Below are 25,197 nucleotides of genomic sequence, written 5' to 3'. Positions count from 1 at the left end.
AAAATGACAACAGGTGGTACTCCCGAATAAAGAAAGGAGCTAGCATGACAGCAACAGGAACCTCTTTGGCAACCTCTTTGAACAGGAAATAAATAGAAGTCTAGTAATAAAACCAGGAAACACTGTACTTTCTTTGACACTTCAGCTTTGGGTCTTCATTTATTTCCTCTCAGCACCTGACTTAAAAACTATAAACACACTCCACTGCTCCTCTACAAGGCTCCACTATTAGCATTGTGATCTTCTTCTGGAGGGCACAGAGCTCTGCACTGAGGTTCCAATTCCTCCTCTGCCTGATCCCCTCTTCCAAGCAAGCACTCTGCAGGACTGTCCCATCTGCTTGAGGATGGATGCCTCAGCTTTCTCATCTCTTTTTTGACCCATCAGCCCAGTGTCTATGAATACTGCAATAAGACACTAAGTCTGTATGTTGAATTAATTTCCTTTATTTATATATAGGAAAGGCAATAAAAGAATATGATAGTATACACCAGATACTCGACCCCAAGTGTCCTCTCTGGCAGACTTTCTGCTCACATTATCCATAGTAATGTCTGTGCTTCTCCTTTTTCTCCACAAAAACACAATACTCCTAACCCAGTACCCCATGGTCAGGATTAAGCCCTGCACTTAGGACCTAAGGCACAAGTTTCTCCCACTTGAGCCAGAGAAATCTCTACTACAGTTGTGAGGGTGGAGCAGGCAGGGGAAAACAGTTGGGGAGGGACATGGGAGGCAGCTGTGGTCCTGTAGATGTGCTGCCTGGAAGCTGAGTTGGCCATCTGCCATCAAAATCAGCCCCTGTCCCATTACTGATTTACAGAATACATTGGTTTACATTGTATATATTGATATTGGATTGATATAATATATCTGGTTGGGCTACTCACCTTGCAAATCATAGATCATGAGTTTAGGGGGGCTCTGTCATCTGCTGCTCAGTTCAGGGTATCCCAAGATAACATCCAAATTTTAAAGGGCAGATCCAGCCCAGAAAGCCATAAAAGGACAGCAGCAGAAAGAGACTAAATGAGTCCTAAAGACACATCTGGAAAAACAGCTGTGTGTCTTGGCCTGCCATGCACACTAACAGCGTCCAGAAATCATCAGTAACACAATGGGTCTTCACTGGAGCCCAGAAACCCCAAATGGATTGGGTCAGTCTCTCTTGGCTGGAAGGGTTTGTGTCCCTCAGTCTCCTTTGGGTGTCTTGCAATGCACATAAACCCCCTCTGGCTGACCTGCCACTGCTTGTCTTACAAACTCACTGCCTCACAGACCAGCATTGCTACATTTTGGCATTTTCAGTCTTTTTTCTACCTTCAGAGTTTTTCATGGTGGGTTCCCAAACCACATAAAAAAAAAAACCAAACAACTGAGCAGAGGTCACCCCAGAACCAACTTAGTGCCACGGGAAGGGCTGCAGACAGGATGTGCATGGGACATCTCCATCCCTGGGGCTCTGCTGGGTCCGTCTTCCTCCCCATGCCTGTCCTCATCACCTCCCCAGGCTGGTGGCATGGCTCACAGCAGGCAAGACATGGCTATGCTGAAGCAAAAGGGCACTTCTCCGAGCTGTCAGCAGCTGCTCATCTCTGCATTAGCTTAGGTACATTAAGGCGTGAAGATCAAGTGCATAGGAAGCAGCGAGACCCTTCAGGTGCCTCCAAATCAGCCCCTGAGACCTTTTCCATTGAAATGTTTCTCAAATCCTCCTCCAAGATGCTCACTGTCATCGGGGTGAGGAAGAGAAGCCTCTGGCTTCAGGTTGGCCCCATGGACACCGCTCATCTGGTTTAAGCTGTTGGCTAAAAGACGAGTCCATGGAAGGAGCCAGATCCGCCGCCGCCCGCGGCCGGGCTGCAGCCCCCAGAGGAGCTGTCATCATCCTTGTCCCTGTCCAAGTCTCTCCACCACAGCGGGGATTTCGGCAAGGCAGAAATGTAGGCAGCTCTGTTCCTCGCTTCTTTTTCCTGCTCCTGGGAGAAGGAAGGGGGAAAAATAGCACATGGATATCAGCAAGATAAAAGACTCAGGAAGGGGGATGCTCCCATCATCTCTAAGGAGCCAAGAGCTTGCAAGGTTCCTTCTGGGAGCTTCCTTCAAATTAAACTGGGGTATGAAGGCCATGTGCTCTAGAGCTCAGCAGGAGAGATGCAGCACAACATTGCAGCTCTTCAGTGACCAAACCAAGCCCTCCCATGTCACCTGTGGGAGAGGAGGGACCCCTCAAATAGCCCTAGGTGCAGGTCATGTCATATGACACACTGTTGTTTGGAAAGCATTGAACTCCATCAGCGGAATGAAATCTCTTCTAGTTTGTATTCCCAGACTACCCATCTGCCCAGGGAAACTGTGGATGCCTCATCACTGGAAGTATTCAAGGCCAGGTTGGATGGGGCTTTGAGCAACCAGGTCATGGCAGAAGGGTTGGAACTGGATGTTCTGTAAGTCCCTTCCAACCCAAACCATTCTATGATTCTATGATAAGAAGAGAAAAAAAAAAAGAAAAAGAAAAAAAAGACATGAACATCAGAGGTGGTAGGAAGGAACAGCTAGTTCCCAGTGAGAGAAGGTGGGAAGAAGAGGAAAGGGTATAATGTAAGGAACAACAAGTATTTTACAATGAAGGTGGTGAGGCACTGGCACATGTTTCCCAGAGAAGCAGCAGATGCTCCATCCCTGGGAACATTCAAGGTCAGGCCAGATGGGGCTCTAAGCATCTGGGTTGAAGATGTCCCTGCTCATCCTGCAGGGGAGGTGGTTTGGACAGCCTTTAAAGGTTTCTTCCAATCCAAACTATTCCATCATCCTATCATTCTCAGGCACTTCAAAGAAAATTTCAGGCTGAGCTTCCAGGAGTGGACAATAGCAAGTGAACCCCAAGCACAGCCACAAGGTGTCTTGTACCAGTCCCAGTGCCCAGTTTCATCAGGAAACTATAACCTGTTTATATCTGGGTGCTAAAAACAAAAAGGGATTTGGCTTCAGGGAGTAGGTGGGGGTCTGCAGGATTTTAACCACAGGACAGGATCCCACTGCTGTCTGGATGGGTGGGAATGTGGCCCATGAGCCACACAGCAGCAGGACAGCACCCTACTGTGCACAGCAGCAGGAGTTACCTGCAAGAAGAGGATGTTATCTTTGGAAATGGCTTCCATCAAGTCCTTGTGGAGGGAGGGTTCACCATGCAGGTGGCCAGCCTCAGCCAGAGCCTGGTGCAGCAGGCAGCCCTGCCGGCCCGGCCGCTGCCGGTAGAAGAGGACATAGGCAGTGTCTTTGGGGAAGAACGAGGTGACGTTGCTGACCGATTCGAAGGAGGAGAAGGAAACTCTGGTGTCATTGAAGAGGTACCACTGGATTTCAAAGTCCAACTGTTTGTCAGAGGCTGGTTTTGGCACCCCATCCCGGGGCTGCCCGTGGGGGCTGGTGTCAGTGCACTCCCTGGAGTAGCAGTAGTAGTGGCCACTCTCAGAGGAGATGCCTGAGTGCACCACCACGCTGCAGAGGTCATACACAACAGTCATGAAGCCACTCCCTGGGACAGCACCATCCTTCCCCTGCCGGCAAACCTCCTCAGTTTCCTCTGGAGCAACAAGGATGGGTAGCTTGAGCACCACAGGGATGGAGACATTGTCCAAAATCTTCTTCCTCTTCATGGTCCGTGGGTCGAAGGAAAACCGCAGCAGTGTGAGGATGAGGTAGTGTGGACCCTCTGTCAGCTCTGCCACCTTCTCAGCGTCCTGCAAGGAGGCACATTTCTCACAGTGGTATTTATTCTCTGCTGTCAGTCTCTCCGGGGATAGAAAATAGTTGATTAAATCTGGGACAGATCTGGAGTCCTTAGGAGCACATGCCTGCTCCCCAAAAGTCGAGACAGGGTCTTTGGCTGCATCCACCCCAACGTCATTGCCACGTATGGGATTTGCTGCTTCTCCTGGTTCCTGGAAACCTAATGTTTCCACCGACACTGATGGGGCTGCATGGTCACTGGCCATGGGGGCCTTCCTCTGGATCCAGGGAGAGCCCATAAGCTGGCCTGCATTTTCTGGAGGCTCAATGAACTGTGGGCCAATTTCTTCCACTGGTAGAACAGATGTGCTCCCATGCACATTCCTGTCCGATGGAGGAAAAGCCAGGGACAGGTCTGTGAAGGCTTCTTCTCGGGAGGAAACGTTCAGGCACTTCAAGCAGCGGATCTTTGTCATCATTTTACCCCCAAACATCTTCTCAATCAATGTCTTGTTCAAGTAATGATGCTCCACCGCCTGAGACATCAAGCTGGACTCCTTGAGCTTCTGGTAGATCCTTTTTCCAGTTTTTTCTTCTTCATGCAATCTTTGGCAGGGGAGAAGAAGTCTATGTTATCCATCAATACAACACCAAGAGTAGTTTCTAAAGTAACACCAAGAGTAGTTTCTAAAGTAGGGCTCCCATTCTTCACTGCTAGTAGTTAATCTCAGTTAACCTGCCTGTACCCAGGGGTCTGATGCTGTGGGAAAAAGGTGGGAAAGAGTCAGACAGGACTTGGGAACCTCAAGTCGTCATGTGCCACTGACCCTACACTTCCAGAGGCATCACTGGGACACCAGAGATTTGATATTTCTAGGTAAAAGGCAAAAATCAACATTTTACAGAGTAGGCTGAGTGGCTTGTCAGGTGAATCTCTAAGGTTGGTACAATTTTAGATTAGGTATCAAGAAAAATCTCTTCACTGAAAGGGTGAAGGGTGGTCAGGTGTTGGAACAGACTGGACAAGGAAGCAGTGAAATCACTGTTCCTAGAAGTGTTAAAAAATGTGTTAGATGTGGCATTCAGGGACATGATATAGTGGTTGACTTGGTGGTGCTGGGTTAATGGTTGGACTCAATGATCATGGGGATCTTTTCCAACCTTAATGACTCTGTAATTCTATGAATTCCTCAGGGCAAAGGCAGACATTTTCAAGTTGAACTAAATTCTGGTATTACCCCTAAAATTGTCCAAACAGTATTTTATTAAGGAGCCTCAGACCAGTCTCACTGTCCCAACCCTCCACTCTCCCAGCTCCTCTGGGGGTGTCAGCCACGTGCCCTGTTTGCAGCATTAAACATCACATTAGGGTTTAGGGACACCATCGTCACCAGCTCTGAGGCCATGGCACTCCTCACATACCTGTCCAGCAAATACTTGAGGTACTCTGAGCAGTCCTGCTGAGCTCCAGGGGTGAACCAGGGTGGCCAGGAGGCAGAGAGGAAGCTCTCAGGGGAGATGGCAGGTCGCTGGCAGCAACACAGATGAAATGCATTTAATCCTAGAGATTTTTTTCCTCAATTCACACAGGGACACACAGAGGGGAGAGAGGTTTTTTTTGCTGATTCACTGGGAGCACAGTGTTGTGTGCCTGAGAAGGTGCCTTTATTCCCCCTACAAAGACTAATCCCAGTGCACGGAAAGAATTTCTTGGTTTGCTGCAAGCCAGGATGGCAAGGATGAATTTCAGTCATTATTTTACATGTACTTCTATAAAATATCCATGTGTTTATCATTCAAATTTTAAATGGTTTATTGACCTGATCCAGATAATTCTACTTAATTCAGCCTGAATTTAATTTGCTGCTCCATTTAATTTGATCAGGATCTCTCTCACCAAATCCTTTCATATTAAAAAAAAAAAAACCCAAGCAAAAAAATCCACTAAACTTCCACCCAACATTCTCACTCACTCACTGCAGGCAGGTAATCTGTGCTACCAGATAATATAATTGTTGTCATTAGGAAGCAGATGTCTAATTAACATGGAAAAAAGACCCATCTTCAGCAAAAAAGTAACTTCAAGGACAACCCAAAGATGAAAAATAACCAAAAGGAAATTAACATCAGCTACACAACAAGAAAACATACTTCTGTACTTGCTCATCACAGAACACAGACACCCTAATCTGCCATCAAAACCCAGCCTCTTCTATAACCAAATATTAAATTTAACAGAAATTTAAATTTCCCCTCCCAGGTCATCTGTAGTGACATAATACCACAATGCTACCAGCCACCTTTGCCAGTCAGGGCTTGGGAAATGGAGAAGGCTGGACTTGCTACCCAGCAAGGGAAAATTCACTGGTTTTCCAAAATCTTGTCTTTCTAGGGAAAGATATATTTTCAAGAGAGGAATTAGATATGGCCTAACTGTAACTCCAGGAGTCACTTCATTAAATTTCACATTTGTCACGGAAACATTTAGTTTAAGGGTGTTATTTTAATTTTACTTTCCCTCACATACAGAGGATTCAAAGATCTGGAATCTAAGGAGGTTTTTATAATTATCCTTTTAACAAAACCACTTTTAAAGTAATTTTCACCGATTAGTAGTGCTTTGCTGGGCAGCAGTGGGACAAGTGAGCTGCTCCAGTCTTCTCCCTTGCTGCACAGCAAGAAACAAAACCTCTGCTTCACACGGACAGGCTTCTCAGCTGACCACAGATGTAAACTATTACCTAATGGACTTCATTGTCAAAACCATTAGCTATTACATCAGCCCAGCCCAAGAAGACCACAAATTAAAGAAGGCAGCCTGGTGTGAACATAGCCCACTTCCATGGGTGATAGGAGTTTCCCTCCACCTCTCCCAAAATTAGCCTCCTTCAGATAAACAAAATTTGTCCCATTACAAAAACCCACCAAGATCCACAGCTCCTTATCAGCACGTTAGAGCCGGCAGGAAGCAACTTGGAGACGAGCCTTTCCGCAGCCGACAGTCCAAACAAATAACTAGAACATGAAATAATTACCTGACTGTGCTCCAAAAATGCAAAGAGCCACTGGAGCTTTGTCATCAGGGGCTGGGAGTTGCCCTCAGTTAAATTCAACACTGAATGCCGAAAGCTGTGAAAGAAAAGCAGAGATGCAATCTGTGAGATGGAAAATCAGTGTGGGACACGCAAGGCTGGGGTGACGGGCAACCCCTGGAGCAGTCTTGAACAGGAGCAAGGGAGGAAAAACTCACTCTGAAGCCATGAAAAGAGACTGTATGATGCTGTTCATGTAGCACGTGTTTCCCAAGTTAATTAACCCAATCTTTCCCGTCTCTGATTTAGATGCCAGGCGTGGGTAGAAGCTGGCCAGCTCGTTCTTCTGGGAGGTCCAAGCATTTTGTCCCAAGAGGTGCTTAATCCGGTCTTCATTTGGAATCGGGAGAGCCTTGGAAAGAGAGATCTGTGTTACAAGCCATTATGTGTCCTCACAAGGGGAAGCTGAGGGGAAGGCACTGAGCTCTTCTCTCTGGTGACCAGTGACAGGGCACAAGAAAATAGCGTGAAGCTGTGTCAGAGGAGGTTTAGTTTAGATATTAGGAAGTGTCCAGCATGGTGTGGCTGGACACTGGAGCAGGTTTCCCAGGGAAGTTGTCGTGGCACCAAGCCAAGAAGCATTTGGACAATGCTCTCAGGCACGTGGTGTGATTCCTGGGGCTGTCCTATGCAGGGTCAGGAGTTGAACTCGATGATGCTTGTGGGTCCCTTCCAACTCGAAGTATTCTATATGACTGATATTTTCCCATGAAGAATTAGTAATGGGCAACTGCAAAACTTCTCTGCTAGAGACATTCACACAACTGATTTTGTCTGCTCTACACATGAACCTGCCTCCATGCAAGGGAGAGTTTGCCTGTTTATATTAGTCCTTTAGAAGCATTTGAGAATAATTTTATAGCTCAAACCTTCAGGCACCATCAGGACTTCTACAGGCCCACCATTAGAAGTAACTTCCTTCAACCTGCCTAAGCAGTGCTCAGACTCAGAATTTTAATCCCCTCTCTTATACCACCATCTGAGGTATTGAGGTGAGGACATCCCTACCAGTGGGACAGTCCCTCTATTCTAGCTACTGACAAAGATGCCATTTCCATATGGAAAGCAGTAAAATGACTGAGAAGGGCATGACCTACTTTAACTGCTTCCAGGACTGGTTCATAGAGGTCTGGGAATCCTGAGAAGCGGAAGAACATGCAGTGGATGAGCTCAGCCAGCTGCTCTAGGGAGCTGGTTGCAGAATTGGAGTCCTCCTTCTTCAGAGAGGCCACCAGCCTGGGGATGTGAGGCAGTAGCTGGAAAAGAAAAATTCACTACAAAAATTACTCCACATTATTCACTGAATTTTAATACATTTAGGGGAATGAAATTTACCTGCAGGCAGAAAAGACAGTGAAAAGGAGTTGACTTCACTGCCATTCTAGACTTCATCCTTCACCCTTCGAACTCAACAGCAACTCTCATTGATTTTTGCAGCCTTAGAGGGTTTCATGTTGCATGACACCTGCAGATTTGTGCTGCTGCTTTGCTGAGCTGCAATTGCCATTCTTTAGTCTCCCCTAAATCCCACACCCACAGTGGAAAGGCTATGCTGACTGCCAAGTGCAGGGATTCAAACCTGCAAGGTAGATGGGGTTAACCTAGAAGAAATGTTGTCTGTTGTGCTCTGTGTTATTTTACACTGAATACACTGAACTAAAATTGGTATGGCTGGATGAGTGGCAACAGGCATATAAACAGCACGTTCATTATTTTGCTTCCATCTCCAAAATGTAAAAACGCATGAGCAGATGCAAACGCAAACGATCCATTGCTCACGGGCACCCTCTGCTGACCTTGTAGCTGCACACGGAATTAATGAGTAACCTATTTCCAACCCTGCAGATGTGCTAGAGTGACCCAGGCACTTACACAACCTTTTTCATACTTATATTTTAAATTATTTTTAGCCCAGTGTAATCCTGAAGTAAAGTATTAGGACCCCAGTCCAGCCATTTCCTGGTCCTCTCCTCCTCCCTTGGTCTTCCTCTCCTCTTTTTCTTTCCCTTCTAAATGTTGAGATTTTAACTATTTCCCTTCCAACAGGAAAGCTTGTTGGAGAAGTAAATCAACTGCAGCACTTCTTTATACATCAGAATTTTGCCAACTGTGATGGGAAGAATTCTCAAAACCCTTCCAAAGTTCCAGGGCAAACACAAAAAGACATGGTTTGGCCCTGTTGGGTTTTGGGTTTGTTTTTTTTTTTTTAATAAAAGAGGAAATTTATGCATATGGGCTACAGATGGAAACTTCAAGCCAAGAGCAATTCACAGCTTTTGGAGTGTTTCAAAATTTGATGCACAGCTGAAGACAACACATTGGAATGACTCTATTTTTAGAAACCAAAGAGTTTCTCAAGAAATTCAGGTTCCTTCAAAGTATCTCCAGCTGAGGAATGAAAAAATATCAGTTGAAAATGTTGGTTAGCTTTGCTTTCTTCTAGCCTTATCTGTTTATCCTGTGAACTTTAGGTGAAAAGCCAAATATAAGAGCTTTAATGAGAAAGTACAAAATCAAACATTAATAGGAGAAATTTTTCATTACTGTTTTTATCCGTTCAATCACTACAAGCATGTTTTTGCCTTCAGCCTCACTTTTTAAATTCAGCATTCCAGAGGAAACACCAGCAGGAAGCAGAGCCGTGCCTTAGTGCAAACAGCAAAACAAACTATAACATACCACTGTGGAAATGAAAAGGGGATATTCAAATGTTGCCAGAAGTTGTTTTTGCTTTTAACAGAGAATTTGTGTAGTGAAGTGTTCTGATCCAGTCTTCTGGTCTTGCTGCACTGCTGCTGTACAAACCTTTCAAAGATGAGCCACTTAAAGAAATGGGTGCCACATGTTGGTGACAATTTAAAATCACGTGTTGGATGGGGCCCACTGAGTCCAACAGACAGTGAAGCACCTGCTTAGGAAAAGCAAGGGCTGTTTAATAATGTATCCCCTGCCCTCCACAGTGAGAGCCCTCTGAGATGTTCTCAGTGCAAAGGCTCCACCAAACGCACTCCAAAGCCAGATTGGCAACATCTGCCACACCTTTGATCTCCCTCATCCCTGCTGCCCCACAGCAAGGCTACACTCAGGACAATGCTCTCATCCAAGTGCCAGACCCAGCCTCACCAAGTGAAATGCCTCGTGGGAGTGCTGGAAGCTCAGCAGCATGTACTGCAGGACGGCCAGAGCCCCCTCCCTCACGATGGGGTACAGCAGCTTGGAGAAGACCTGGTGGAGGAGGAAAAAAAAGTAAATGAGAAGGCAGGATGGCACTGCAACCAGCAGGAGCAGGGAACAGCAGGAAACTGGCACGGGGCATCTACCACGGCTGCTGGTCTCTTCCTACTCCATGCTGGATGTTAAAGCAAGCAGCATGTAACTAGGTCTCCAGAGTCATCTCCTGTCTGGCTCAGGGCACCCTTAAAAACACTGTGTGGGTTATCTTCACCCTTTCAGGTTTGTGTAATGCCTCTTTGACAGTGCTGCATCTCCATACCTCCTCATGAAAAAGCCATGCAAGCACAGCAGAATGTTAGATTTTCTAGAATGTGACGCTTAATTCATTCAGATATTTGGAACTTTATCACTAACCTTTCAGACTGAGTTAAAAAGCAAGTGTCTTTTTCAAAGGCTATGTAACGATATTTATTCTACTTTACAAAATATACCTGTATGCCCTCTACTGCTGTCAGATTGTACTTCCAAAGGTTTCCAAAGGTTTCCATGTTATTTCAGGGCCTGTGTCCCTTTCCTATGTATTAACAATGAAAGGAATGAAAGAAAAGCCAGAGATGCTTGGCCACTGTCCCACTGCTCAATGCACTTGAGAGATCACAAAGACAAATGCAGTTACTGATAACATTCCAGTACTGATAATTATAGAATGACAGTATCATAGGCGAGAAAATACCTCTAAAATCATTGAGCCAAATGGTTAACCCAGCACTACCAAGCCCACCATTAAACCATGTGCCTAAGAACATAATCTTAGTAGCTCCTATGGTGACTTCTTCTGGTGGCTCAGCCAGGCATTATCCCCATTATTAGAAGGGGGGAAGAGTAGGACCACAGCATGGGAAAAGTTCTGAAATAGTGACCAGTTTCGGTACTTGATCACAGTTTTCAGAGAGAGCAGGTACTCACTGCTGAAACAGGTAATGGCAATGGCAGCAGGGGCTTTATCTACACTAACAAAAGAACTAAGCCAGGGCACAGTTAGAACTGACCTGTGACTGTGTAGACTATTAATAAGCTCACTGATATGGATTTTGCCTATGCCAATCAGCAACGACCCTGGCACGGTCAAAGAAGATCATGCCACATTCCCAAAAGCAAGTTTTACAAGAGCTTCATAGTTTGGGAAGGAGAGTGTTCAACTGGTTTGAAAATCCTTGGCTACTTTATTTCATAACCTTTAAGATATCAGTACGTCTGCAGACCACAACCTGCAGAATCCCAGGTTGTTCTGGAGAACATAATTCCTAGCTGCAAAATCAGTATCCCTTGGGACAGCAAACTCTTTTTTCTTTATACATCTCGTCATTTGAAAAGCAAGGTGATATTTCAGATGCAAGATGGTATTTCTGTGGTTCACATTCACATTTAAAAGAGCCAACTGACCTTTTCTATTTTTGAAAGAGTGACTTCAATCAAGATGCTGAACTTTTTCACTGCAGCCAAACCCTTCAGCAGAGCAATGATCCACTTGTCTATGTTCTTTCCCAGGGGCCAGGACACCCAGTCAATCATCCTGAAATGAAGTGCAAACTCTTAAATAAATTTAATGCACATATTGTAAAAGTCAAGCTCCATTCTGGGTCAAACCTCCTCCAAACTGGTGTCCAGTCACTGGGATGAGACAGGCTCTTCACAAGGCATTTCACATGTTATTCAAAGCACAACAGGGCCTGCAGTAGAAACATCCCAATGTCACCATCATGCTGTGGTTCATCAGAAAATCAGGCCCAAATCCATCAAGTGAAGTGGAAATTTTTTCCACAAACTTCAGTCTAGTCCAAGTTTTTAGAACTGGTGCAGTGCTCTATGTACTACTCACATGAGGGTTTGATTGAGGTCTCTGCATTATCACCATTAGAAAACAAATGATACTGGTTTGATCTCTGCATTGTTAATGGTAAGGAAAAAACACTCGGATTCATATTGTTTAGTTCTCTGTGTAAGAAACATTGATTTCCAAAAACATGTTAAAAAAACTCTACCTGGAAACTCTAATAGAAGCCAATTACTCCTGAATGTCATAGGTAAAAAATTTCATTTCTAGCCACTCAACCAACATGTTGTCAAGTTTCTGCAAGAAATAAGCGCTTTACAGAAGCAGAAGTTTCTCATAAAACAATAATCTAAGACTAACTGATGACAGGTTGTTTCAGTTTAAATTTAACATTAAACAACTGGGAAGTAAGACTTGGGATCTTCAAGTATCAAACTTTGCTGACCATTTCAGTACCTTTGATTTGAAGATACCCCAGACCTTAAAGCTACACCTCAGTCCAGCTACCTTACCCAGTGAGTTCCTTTTGTTTCTCAATCTGTATCTCATAGAAAATAAAAGAAGGGAAGACAGATAACTAACCAACACAAGGCAAAGAGCAGGAATTCGTGAAGTTTACAAGGAACTGGAAAAATTAAAGTCTAGTTAGTAAAAAAATTTGAAAAGCAGAGCATGTTGAGATGTTGAAAAAAAGTAAAAGTCAAGCCAAGCTGGCTAATAAAGCAAATGCTAGAGAAGCTGGCACAGACATTTGCATGAGAGGAGAACAAGGAAAGCCATGCAATCACTTTCTGAAGATGCACAGCTATCAGGCACCATCAACACAAGAGGAAGATCAAGGAGTCACTAGGAAGACCCTGAGGATTAGGAATGTGGAACTGGAAGGAAATATATTGATTCAAAAGGCATGCAAGGCACTAGAAATGGAGGCTACAGTAACTCATCTACTTGAAGACAACCAGGCAGATACCAGGTGACTACAAGTTCCCAGTGTAACAGCAGCCATGGAAAACACCAGCACCATCTCTGGTGCAGAAGCAAAGTGTTTTCCATAGCAAAATAATGACACCTCAGGTGTGGTCAGGCTGCCATGGTGCACAAACACCACCATCTGTGCCCAAGACCAATGAACTGTGTTGAAGAAACCTGCTGAGGTGGTAGGGGAAATGAAGAACACTTCCTGCAAGAAAAGCCTAAAATAACCTGGCTCATTTAGCACAGCCATGAGAAAGCAGAGATGGGAAGAGACTGCTCTTCCTGCACATATTGAAGGAATAAACACCAGGGAGGCAAAAGATATTTCAGCTATTTCTGTTGGCATAAGATCAAATGAACTGTAAGATGGCCAGAAATACACACAGACTGGCTGTTAGAAGAGAGATTTGACCCACTAAAGCAAAAAAGTGGTGGAAGAGCTGTGAAAGAACAGCAGTGGGAGATTATCCTGCTTTGAAGGAACAGAGTTGAACATACATGAAAGGGGTCTGTATTTTCAATGCTATAAAGCAGGGAGATGAATCCAGAGATTCAAAGGTCCTTTTTCTCCCTACCTGCTTTAAACAGGCATAAAGTAACCTTATTTGCTTGAAGCTATACTTTGCCAGCACTGGTGGCTAAGTTACAGTGCTGCCCATGTTGCTACAGTAGGAAGAAATTACATTTTTAATTCATATTGCATGACCCACAAATATTTTAGTAGTGATGACTCTACTTTGACAAAGGAGTCATTGATTTGGTATGCTAAGCTTTTAAAAGTGCAATCCTTGATCTCCGGAGGCAGTGAATGCCTGCAAAGCTGTGTGACAGCAGATGCCTTCTGCATCTGGACCTGGGCTCTTTGGAACAGATACATCCCCAGGGAAAAAAAAAAAAAAAAAAAAAAAAAAAAAAAAAAAAAAAAAAAAAACCAAAAAACACCTCAACGCTGTGAGTACCTCTGACATCACAGATGCACAACAATAGAGTTTATCTAAAATAGACAAACGCTGTAAAAGAGATTGTGGTGTACACTTATGCCAGCAGGTGACAGCCTTGCCTTTTTTTACCACTGTTTGTTCTTTACATGCTTGACCAAAAGCTCCACCCTAAGTCCAGTTTATTGCCCTGCCACTCCCAAGCCCAAACGTCAGAAAAAAACACTTCTTCATGCAAGCAGTTTGTCAGGGATACCAAGCTAAAAGATCCTTCCATTTGTACATTTTCCTTTGATTTTCTAGGCATGGAGCACACACTTCAAACAGCCTGTGGTCACGCTGTTTTGGGGGCACCCATCTGCCATAAATATGCTGCCAAAACATCAACATTTCTCCTAAGTGATCTTAATTACATTTTGCAGGCTCTGACTAATTATTTACTCATCCTTCTGCATGACAAAAAATGTTTTAAGGAATGGTGCAATTCATCTGGCAACCTCTGTATTTAGACAATGTCATTCTTAAAAGATTCATCATCTGGAGCTTGTAGCAGCAGGTGTCCAGAAGGAGAAAAAGATGGAGAAGTGGGTTAGGAACTGAACCTTATATTTTGTCTTGGGTTACTTTGGACTCTGGGAAAAGCATGACCTTTCCCAGCAAGCCAAAGAGGAGTAACCCTTTTCTGCATTTTTAAACTTTCCATCAGGAATAACATGTTTCTGTCATGTAACCTTATTGGGAGGGACACACAAATCCTGTAACAAAGAGAGAAAAAAAAAATGCTTCCAGCGAGATAAAGTCAAAGCAGTTCCTTTGTGTTAAGTGCACACATCACTGCATGCAAATATCATCTATTTAAATTGAGACCTCTAAAGAAAGCATGGATTAAAGATAGAATCGTGGAATAATTTAGGCTGGAAAACACCCTTAAGATCATTGAAGATACACCTAAGTAAGTGCAGAGCAAGGCATCAGAGCACAGAAGAGCTGCAGGACTTGGACATTTGGGTGCAAAGAAGATCTGGTGATGCCAAAGAGGGCACTGGTGCTGCAAAGACCAGGTCTGGCATGTCAGGTAGCATTCACCCACTACTCTTCATCATGCTTTGACAAGGCCTCCACTGACTCTGCCTGTCCAGCTGCAGCACATCCACCTGACAAAGGCCAAGGTGGAGCCTGGAAACAGTTGGGCATTCCTCCCTCACATAAGTCTTTAGCTCTGACTGGTGGCTTAAGATTATGTCTTTCTGAAGGGAGACAGAGATCATCATTAAATCCTGAGAAGGAGATTTCTGAGAAGAAAAAGCCCTCAACAGCTTCAGGGGAACAAAAAAAATCAAACCTCTTCAAGACAGCCTATATTGGACATCCCATAATACAACTTATTTCTAAGAAAATAAACTGGATTAAACCAAATATAATGATAGTCATAATCACAATAACAGCCACTCTTTATTCTAGTTCTCTAGGACCTCAGGGCTAGAAGAAATGATACAGAAGTTGTCTTTCTCCCTACACGCTCCTCACCAGCCAAGCTGCTCGGGATCAAACCACACAGAGCATTTCTCCAAAGTGAGTTAAAGCTTTCACTCCCACAGCCTCTCCTACCTGCCAATGGCCATCATCATTTGCACATCAGTGATGCTGTCATCATTGGTGAGGTTTCTAATGACGCCATCCATGAGCTCCAGAGGGACAAACTGAACCACGCTGGCCAAGGCATTGGAAGGTGCTTCCTGTTCCTCTGCAAGACAGGAATGAGCCCCAGCAATGAAATGTTAGTTGACAGGAAAACCAGGCACACTAGGTCATTTCTTGTCCTAAAAACCAAATAATTTCTGTCCACAAAAATAGAATCATAGAACTGTTCCGGTTGGAAAAGCTTTCTAAGATTGAGTCCAACCCTTAACCCAGCACTGCCAAGTCCACCACTAAACCACATCCCCATGTGCCACATCCACACATCATGGAGTGGATACTGAGCTGTTGCCAATGAGCAGTGTAGAGTCCACTGTTGGCTGTGCTAGGAGGATAATTCCCCAAATCCCAGTGCAGCACATAATGAAGCTGGATCTTAGCAGATGGCTGTTCCCTGAAGTCATATATAGCCCCAAGAGAGGAAGAGATCACAGGCACGTGTTTGGCCCAACTCAGGTACCAAATTTCCTCTGCTTGCTCTCCTTTTACTAAATATTGCAAACAATTGCAAAATGATGCAACTGTAATTTTGCCTGCCTGGAAATGCGCCTTGTTCCAATGGATGAGACTGTCATACTGAAAAACCCATCTTTTGTGGCCTTAGGAATAGCTAAAGGAGGGGGTCACCTGCCTTCCATGGCACTGGTACTTCCAAAAACCTTCTGAAACCCTTCACAATAACCTAAAGGTCCCAGAAGTTGGATAAATATTGTCTGCCTCACCTTACAGTGCAATCACCCTTCAGACAGCCAGCAGGGCCTCATACCTTTAGGTCAGTGAGAAACAACTGCTTAGCTTTATTCCTAGTCTCTGGCAGGGAGCAGCCTGTGGGGCACCACCAAGTCAGCTGTAAGAGAGCAGCATTTCTAAAAGCTCTCAAGTTCCACTCCAACAAGCTGCAGGTAAGATGCTTTCCCTTAAGCCCAGCTGATGCTGGAAAGTGCTGAACACAAACTTGTGCTGCAAATGCTTCAATCCTGTTAACAGCTCCTGTCTGCAGACTCTCTCTGGTTTCAGAGCAATATTATTTTCCCAGCTCAGAGCCCTGGTAACTTTTAGAGATGCTTGTCTATTACATTTCGTCTGTGGATGCAGTTCTGTAGTGGATGAAAACCCTGCAAGATGTCAAACTAATTGAGTTTGACTTCATCAGAGCAAACATTTACATTCCCAGCCCCTTAAAAATTATTTTTAAATTACCTGTCGATGAAATGATAGTGAACAGTTCTTTCAAAGAGGGCAAGATGGCTGAGGTCTGAGTTCTCCAGATCCTCTGCAGCAGACCACTCACTTTGTTCACCTGCTCCAAAAACTCCATGATCTCCTCTTCCCCCTCGGAGACGCACTGGAACTGCCCAATGCACCGGATGAGCTGCTGGCAGAACAAGAGCTGGTGTTTTCCCGTGGGAATGCACTGGGGATGCTGTGTTAAGAGCTTGCTGATCTTCGCACACTGCTTGGGGCTGGGCCTCTCGCAGACCTTCCGGAGCACCTCGATCCTCAGTAAGCCAAAGATGCTGTTTGCTGATGGGCTTTCCAGGACAAACTGCAGTCCTAACTGGATATAATCAAGTACATAATGGCTTCTCTTCCCCAGAGGTCCATAGCCTTCCTGGAGGAGACTCAGCAGGAAGCGGACGTTGAAGAACTCCTCAAACTCCTCTGGGTGATAGTGACCATAGACCTCCAAAACCTCTTTCCCAATCTCTCTTTTATACTTGGTGTCCCCAGTGAGATAAAGCTTGGTGGACAGCTCCAGCATGGACCAGCACTGCTCGCTGTCCATGGGCTGCTTCGCCGCCTCGATGACGCGCCTCACGAGCCCTTGCTTCACGTTGTTGGGGTAAGAGGACATCACCACAGCTTCCAGTATCTTATCCATCTCTGCTCCCTGCTCCTGAAAGAGAGGGACAGAGCAGCAGGTTAGTTCAAGGAGGGTCTGCTGAGCTTTCAAGCCCAGGCTGGGGCAAGGGAGGTCAAAAAAACAGAGCTATCTGGAACCACTCTGAAGAGGATAATTCTTGTGGCCTTTTCATGTAGCATTTAGAAAAGTTTCCACTCTGGTGATGCTTGATGGGGATTAAAGCCCCCAAACTGAATCAATACACAAAGATACAGAACTTCTTCTGATTAATCACACATTTGAGCATTTTTGTCTGCAAACAACCAATTACAGACCCACAGAAGGAATAAGTGGGGAATTAAGGGAGCCAAGATCTTACACTGCTGTGTGCTGGCTCAGGTGTCCTCAAGAGGCAAAGATGGTCCCAATGATTTGTCTTCACATTCAGGGAAGGAGGGAAAAGCCCTGGGAAGCAGAGGTGGGATTGCAGCCTCTCTGTGCAATGGTAAGGGTGTTTCTCTAACATTTACACCGTGCTGCCAGCCACTCCATCCAAGTGGTGCAGTCTTGGCGGCTCCCCAGGGACCTGCCGCATTTGCATGCAGGACCAAAGCTAGCAGGGAGAGAAACTGCAGAGTCAGGCAAAGTTTCCCATTTGTCACAGCCTGAATTCACCAGCAATAAAGCATTAGAGAAGAGTTTTAAAAAAAACAAGGAATTCCCAAGGAAAAGCTCAGAAATAACATTTATAACCAGGTGTTGGATACACCAATGCACACACACACACACACCCACACACACAAAAAAAAAAAAAAAAATCCAAACAATTACAGAGTGATAAAATTAGAAAATCAGAATTTCTTATAATGTATTACAGGGACTAAAAAGACTCATCCACAGCAGGTTCCCACAGTGCAATGCACTGCACAAATACCAATTTAGAGAAGGTCCTTTGGTCCTTTCAGCCTATAGCCTAAAATGAGCCACACTCGTGTATCTGACCAGAATAATAATCCCCTCCTTTCTGTTCCTCAGCTCCCTAATGTGTGAAATGAGAACAACATACACCAATTCCTGATGGAGTTGGTTGAAAGATCCTTCATTAGCGTTGGAAAGCCTTTGAAGTTTTTCAAGTGGACAGGGTTATGAAGAATATAAATGCAGATTACATGATCCCAAGTATGGTTTTCACAGATGCCATCCAGAAGAGACCTCAGCAGATGCCATCCAAGGACCATGCCACCCCTGGAGTAAGCCTGTATCTGAGCCAGAGAGTATCTTCTTGCCTGGTAGACAGCTGCTTGAAGGTGGAGAGGTAAAACCATGCCAGACACAAACATCAAGATCTGACTCACAGCTGCTTGGCTGGCAAGCCTTCCCACTTCACCAAATACCACCTCTTCCCGTCATTGCTTCCTCACAATCTCACAGGATGAAAAAAACACATTATTGATAAATAGACATACATACATATATAGAGACACCTCCAATCCAGTGATGACCACAGGCTACATTGCAATGCCTCTCCAACAACCACCTTGCCCTCTTCTGGCCCCTGCCTGCTGACTCATATGCTCCTCTGCTCATGTGCTGGATTTACTTTTCCCCATCAAGCATTACTGCTGCCTTCCCTGCAACAACCTATGGCAGAGCTAATGCTCTCCATCACACTGTTTCCTCAGGATAGAATATATAAGCAGGACTCCTGAAGGACCAGCCTGCATTAAACCAGTGACAAACAAGGACAAGATAAAAGGAGAAGACAAAGTCCCACAGATAATGTCTTTTCACCTCAAACAGAAAGTACTACAGTGTCAGCAAAGGCTAAAAGTCAACCTGGAGAGCAGATAGTCAAAAATCAGAAGAAGCATTTGTCCTTGATGTAGCTCAGTGGTTGCCTTGGCCAGACACAAGCTGGCACACACCTGCAGTCAGGCTGGTACCCCTCTCACTTCCTCTCTGCATGTTCCCAGGCCCAAGCCCAGACACCTTCGTCATCTGGCACATAGATAAGGGGCCAGGAGATGGGAGGATCTACAGTGCTCATTGGTTATGTCTCACTATTAGTTCCCTGGAGCAATCCATGCTGAGCCTGGCACAGTCACACAGGCAGCATGGTCAAACAATGGCTACAGTTCTTTTAGACCTAACCCCATAAACCACCACAGTCCCCTGGTGTATGTGGTGTTGGGTGCTCTCGCTGTCCCTCTCAGATGTGATGGTTCCCCACCACAACTGTGCTTTTAGCTACTTTATCATCGCCAAACTTCACCCAAATTTTCAATGCAAAGAGTCTAATTCCATCTGAATTTTGAGATGAACTTGCTTCTCCTAAAAGGGCTTGGTTCTTCCTCAGGCTGATCACAGAAAGAGACAGGAGAATGGGCTTCCGCAGTGTTGCTGCCTGGAGAGCAACTGGGTCACATCTGACATTGTGTAGTAGGACAAGGCTGAAATAAACTCGTTCCATGGTCAATAGGCAAACAAGTCCCAAAGGACCATCTTCCTCAGCAGGAAACATCATAATGATTTATACGGATATTAACACCTTGTAGTCACTCAGGGAGAATCACCTGAGTTGACTTTGTGGTGAAGGGTCCATGCTCTTCTCACCAGTGAAGGGCTTTACAGGACAAGGCTGGGCTCTGGGTAATACAGCCCCACCTGCACCTCTCCAACCACCCTGGTGTCAGCAAGAGGGGACAAACAAGCCCATGGTTCTGCTGGGCATCAGGGTAGACCATACTGCTCCCTGGGTGTGGGTCAGACAAGGCCAGGATGGAGGATGCTAGCCAGGCCATATCTTACAAACTTAGAACTACATTAAAGCAACATTTAAGTGGCTTTGTAATATGCAGTAATAAATATAACAGTCTTAAAACTATACTAAAAAAGCATTCTACACTAAAAGATTATTCACATGTCAAAGGCTAGGAATTAAGGTGGCTAATTCAAGACAGTAAGCACAGCTCCAGATGCTTTCAGAGCAATATTCATTTAAGCATCTAATATTAACTTTTTTTTCCCCCAAGATCTCCCTGGAAAGTGAATCAGGGTTTGCAGCAGAGGAGTAAAGTGATTTGGAGTGTTGTCTGTAAGATCACTGTCTCATTTGTTGTAGAAATTGAAAGCGTGTCATAAATAACCCAGGGAACTGCAGGAGAGGGAAGGACAGTTCATTGTCAGGCAGCTGAATGCTGCCTTGGAGATCCGGTCTCTGGTTCTCCTCTGTTTAATACTGAAATAAAGAGACTAAATATTCATACAATCAAGCTTCTATAATGAGTGCTCCTGAAGTAGAACAACCTTTCTGCACTTCTTCCTCACCAGCACTAACAACACACTGAAGAGCTGGGAGGATTGTTTCATTCCTGCTTGTCAACAGAACCAAGTTCCTGGAGCACACATGGATGAAGTAGAAGGTCAAAGAGTTAATTATTAAACTGAAGAGTCACATTGAGGTTCGCATCTGTTTTGTAGCTCACATAAAACAGAGAGTACACAATATGAGCTTTGCAGGGAAAAAGAAAAAAATCCCACAGAATGGCAAAACTGTTCTTCTACCCCAGCAAATGACTGGCAGAAGCAACACAGGCAAAATCACAGAATGGGAAAAAAAGAACTTTGGGAGGTCTCTAGCCCAAACCCTGTCCACAGCTGAAATCAACCCCAGCTGCTCAGGGCTTTATCCATTAAGGTCTAGAAAATATTCCAGGATGGAAATCATACAACAACCCTGGGCAACCTGCTCCTGTTCTAATTAGCTCATAGTGGCAAGGTCTTCCTATTTGCAGCTGGAAGCCCTTGTTTCAATTTATGTCTGTTTTTTTCTCATTCACTTGCCTTGTACTCCTGTAAAAAGCCTGGATTTGTCTCCTGAATAACCTCCTCGTAGGCACTGGGGAGCTGCTATCAGTCAGTCCCCAGCCTTCAACAGTTTAAGGGGTTAGTCCATCCCAAAATACTTTGCACTTGTTCTTGTTGAATTCCGTGAGGTTCATGTCAGCCACAGCAAGTCCTGGTCCTCCTGTATGGCAGCCCTGCCCCAAGCATATTGATTATTCTTCAACTCTGGCCTCACTCACAAATTTGATAAAATTAATTTCATCTCCTCCTTCACATAATTCATAAAAAATATTAAAAAGGAAAGGTCTTAAGATAGTTCCAGCCTGCTTCCTACCCAATTAGCAGTCCATACATGTCTTTGATACAAGGATGGTGCAGGGCATAATCTCAAAAACTTTCCTGACATCAAAGATGCTTCCTGACCACAAGATGGGTCTCTGCAAGGACATCCAAGAATGCTCTAGAAACCAGAGAGGGAAAAGAAATTTAAGCAAGAGCAGCCAGCTTAGCATCACTCTCCAAACTGAGTAAACTGAAAAAAACCCCAAAAAAACAAAAAAAAACAAACCCACAACAACAAAACCAAACCCAACCTCAAGATAAAAAATCACCTTTGACTTTGCTTGGGTCTAGTCTTCATACTCTGTATTGTTTCGAGCTGTACTTATAGTTCTCTTCTGCTTATTCTTTTTCTTTATTTAGGATTCATTTCAATTGAAATCTATCCAATTACTTCTAAATCAATTCATTCCTTTATCTCTGCCAGCAGCAGATTTCCAGTAAAATCTCCTTAGTACTTTTTGCAGAATGTAGTACCAGTTCCCACACCCTAGGTCTTAACAAAGCTCTGAAAACATAGATGCAAAATGCACCTTACCTTTAGGGAACCTTAGTAATAAATTCAGCACATTTCCTACAATGGCATCATAGTGACTTTGACAAATAACACTAAAAAAGGAAAAACAATTCCCAGCATCCAAATGTAGAGTGATACGTTAAGTGCTTTGCTTCTGACTTACAAAGAAGAAAAATGTCTACTTCCCTGAACTCCTTGGAGGTCTGAAAGTACAGAAACGAGACTCACCTTTTATTGTCCTTAACTCCTGCCAAAATGGTTCCTTTTATGTCAGCCAGGACATTACTGCTATTCCTGCTGCATCCTCCAGGCAGCCAGGCAATTAGGGCTCAATCCTGCAGCATGCTGAGCTGCTGCAGGATAAAAGGGAGCTCACACAGTGCCTTGCTAGAGCAGAAAAAATACTCTGTTCTCTGAAATTTGCCATGATTTGGTATACAACTTCTTACAAGGACCAGCCCTGTTGTCACCTCTCTGGGTCTGTTTTCCAGAAATAGCAAAGTAATTGTGTTCTAATGACATTTTTTTGCAGGCAATAAATGGATTCATATGCAAAGAAGATATTTTTTTGTTGTTGTTCAAAGTATATCTCTGTTCATCCAGCTAAGAAGGGAAAACCACAGCCCGCACATCATTACCACATCTAATAGATACTCATGTTGTTGCAGCAATTTGAAAACTGAGGCACATTTAGACCCTAGAATCATAGAATGGTTAGAAGGGGCCTCAAAAACTATCTAGATCAAAGTATTTGCTCAAGGAGATGGAATAGTTCTGACAGAGCCAGCAGCCAAACCTCGCCAGACCTGCAAATACATTAATGGCAATGCTCCACTATATTTCGCTTTCAGCTGTTGTCTGAGTTGAACCCCATAAAGTGCTGTGGCAGAGCAGAGCACCAGGTTAATTTTTATGAGATCTAAGCAGAAAACCAGAGCTAATAACTGCGGAAAAATCCCATTAAATAGTCCTTTAGAAAGAGAAGTGAGACTCTACCCATTTGCAGCCATAACAGGGAAAAATTGCCAGCACAGAAGCCTGGCTGATTTTTTTGCATATGATTATAATCCGCCTTTCTAAATTCACCTTCTCTTTTCAAGGAGATCACATATTCCTTGCTTCCCATCCCAGACTGTTTTCCAGTGGCAGATTGCACTCATTTCGTGCGTCTCCTACTCACTAGAGTTAATTACTTTTGGTTGCCGAGGTTTCTCGTGCTTTTCTATCCTCAGAATCAGAACCACCCTTTAGTACAGCACGGATGGAGATTGTCCTTCACCACAGGCAGCAGGTCTGGAGCAGGACATTGCCCTGCACCACAGGCAGCAGCAGATTTTGAGCAAGAGGATGTCCCTACACTCGGCAGAACAATAGCTTTAAGTTTTCTCCAGAAAGATCAGTAGCTTTCTGTTCTCTCCAGAGAGTGAAGATTTTTTTAAGGCATTTTCACCCAACTGGACTGCTGGCATTTTGCATGGCTTTGCTGTGCATCAGGAGCTCCACCTTGGGAACAATGAGTTCCCCTCTTGTGGCCACACTCTTTTAGAGGTCTCAAAAAAGTAACCAACCAGAACATATCTATTTGCAATCAGCCTAAGTTTATCATATAGTAGTCCCTGCCTTCTTTAAATTTTGTTGGTACTTTAGATCCACAGACCACTGCGGACCCTTTTCCTTCTTTCTGCAGTTCCATGTATTTCATTGTTCTTTTTTCCTCTAAAATATCATAAATATATTTGACTACATCATAAATTCTATCAGCTTCTCCAAGTGACAACAGTGCTGGCTGGGCAGGCTGCCCTACCTCAACCCATCTATCTTACTTACTTTATTCTGCTCTCTTATTTCTCCAGAGCTGCTTCTTTGATCCTTTTGGTGGACACAGATCCCCAAGTTTCTTCTCTCACTCTGTTTTTTGCTGTTAGGCACTTAGTCATCAGATTTTAAAAAAGGCTTTGGGTGGATATCAAAGCAATAGGTGCACTACCAAATTAAGCCTAAGGCTCTAGCATTTCATCCTCTCTTTCTCCAGACTCCTGCCGGCTCCATTCCTCCCCTTCAGTCAACAGCCACATACACACATCTCTAGTACCTACTGGTCTCCTTTTCTAATAAGGCATCTCAAAACCATCACTAGCACATCACTATTCTGGTATAGATATAGAAAGCAAGGCACAAGGAATTAAGTTCCTCTCTCCCTTGAAAAACATCAGAGAGAAAGGCAAGTGAGGCAAGGCTTGCTCTAACCACCAGACCAGCAGTGACAAACCACTGGCTCTGCAGCTAGCACAGCACCAACTCCAGACCAAAATAACCCATCCCAACTGCTTTTAATTTCTCTGAATTTATTTGGCATTGGATGCCCAAAAGGTCTGTCCTGCCTGCAATAGGTAAGTTTTCCCCAGTTTTCCTCCTTACATCCTCCAGTTTAAGATATCCTCCTTCTCTTTCCCCAAAAGATTTCTGCTTTCCTTCTTAGCTAGAGCTCTCAGCCTGGGCTGTGACACCCTACTTCCACAAGGCTTTATCCTGGGAGTGCCCAGATCCTGCACTGACCTTGAGGCCAACGTCCTTTCTATCACTGTCCCTAGAGACTGTAAAAACATCTACTCCGGAAAGCTGGTTGTTTTTCTGAAGGTATTTATAGCATTAAAATCACTCTCCTTTCTTCAGGTTTCTGTCTGCTTTTGTCTCTGTATAGAAATTAAAACCCTGGATACAACCCAAGGAAAAACCACGTCCTGTTCACCAAAGCACACCAGACTGAGGGTGGATACTGCCAACACTGCCTGGGATTCATCAGACACTGCTTCACTGTTTGGAGACAGAGATCTCCAATCCTTGGTGGTGCCTTCAGGAAAGGAAAAACGGGGTATGATGCCCATTTGAGACCTCAGTTTCCCTCCAGATCCCAATATATTTGGCTTTGCATCAGCGAATTCAGAAAGCAGGAATGCAAAGTGAGACCATGGCAAACTTTATGGACTCCATCATAAAGACAACCAAAGCATTTTGAGACCCTTCCTGAGGTGAAAGCTCAGGATCCTTTCAGTCTAGGAAGGGCATGCTGTTGAAATTTTCCTGCCACCAGGTGCAGCAGGGCGTAGCTGAGCTCCCAAAGTGCTGTGAAAACCTCATAGCAGTGCAAATATTCCAACATCTGCTTTTATTCTTCAGTAACATCTGCAAAGTACAAGCTGGGGCAGATC

General features: G+C 44.4%; 1 protein-coding gene across 1 annotated transcript in view; it reads right to left on the bottom strand.

Annotated features, from left to right (window-relative positions):
- Positions 1 to 430: 430 nt before the first annotated feature.
- USP35 (ubiquitin specific peptidase 35) overlaps positions 431 to 25,197 on the bottom strand; it is a 26,725-nt gene continuing 1,958 nt past the window's right edge. The window contains exons 2-11 of the mRNA XM_066341245.1: positions 16,644 to 17,340; positions 15,354 to 15,489; positions 11,442 to 11,571; positions 9,948 to 10,049; positions 7,922 to 8,080; positions 6,983 to 7,176; positions 6,768 to 6,861; positions 5,155 to 5,261; positions 3,123 to 4,338; positions 431 to 1,979 (exon numbers count right to left, since the gene is read on the bottom strand). Of these exons, the coding sequence (XP_066197342.1) occupies positions 1,809 to 1,979; positions 3,123 to 4,338; positions 5,155 to 5,261; positions 6,768 to 6,861; positions 6,983 to 7,176; positions 7,922 to 8,080; positions 9,948 to 10,049; positions 11,442 to 11,571; positions 15,354 to 15,489; positions 16,644 to 17,325 (2,991 nt within the window). The 5' untranslated portion in view covers positions 17,326 to 17,340 and the 3' untranslated portion in view covers positions 431 to 1,808. The remainder of the gene's footprint in view (positions 1,980 to 3,122; positions 4,339 to 5,154; positions 5,262 to 6,767; positions 6,862 to 6,982; positions 7,177 to 7,921; positions 8,081 to 9,947; positions 10,050 to 11,441; positions 11,572 to 15,353; positions 15,490 to 16,643; positions 17,341 to 25,197) is intronic.

This window comes from Sylvia atricapilla, chromosome 2 (assembly GCF_009819655.1).
Source record: "Sylvia atricapilla isolate bSylAtr1 chromosome 2, bSylAtr1.pri, whole genome shotgun sequence".
Taxonomy (NCBI): Eukaryota; Metazoa; Chordata; class Aves; order Passeriformes; family Sylviidae; genus Sylvia; species Sylvia atricapilla.
The sequence above is the reverse complement of the archived record's forward strand: the minus strand, read 5'-3'. Positions and strand labels throughout refer to the sequence as shown.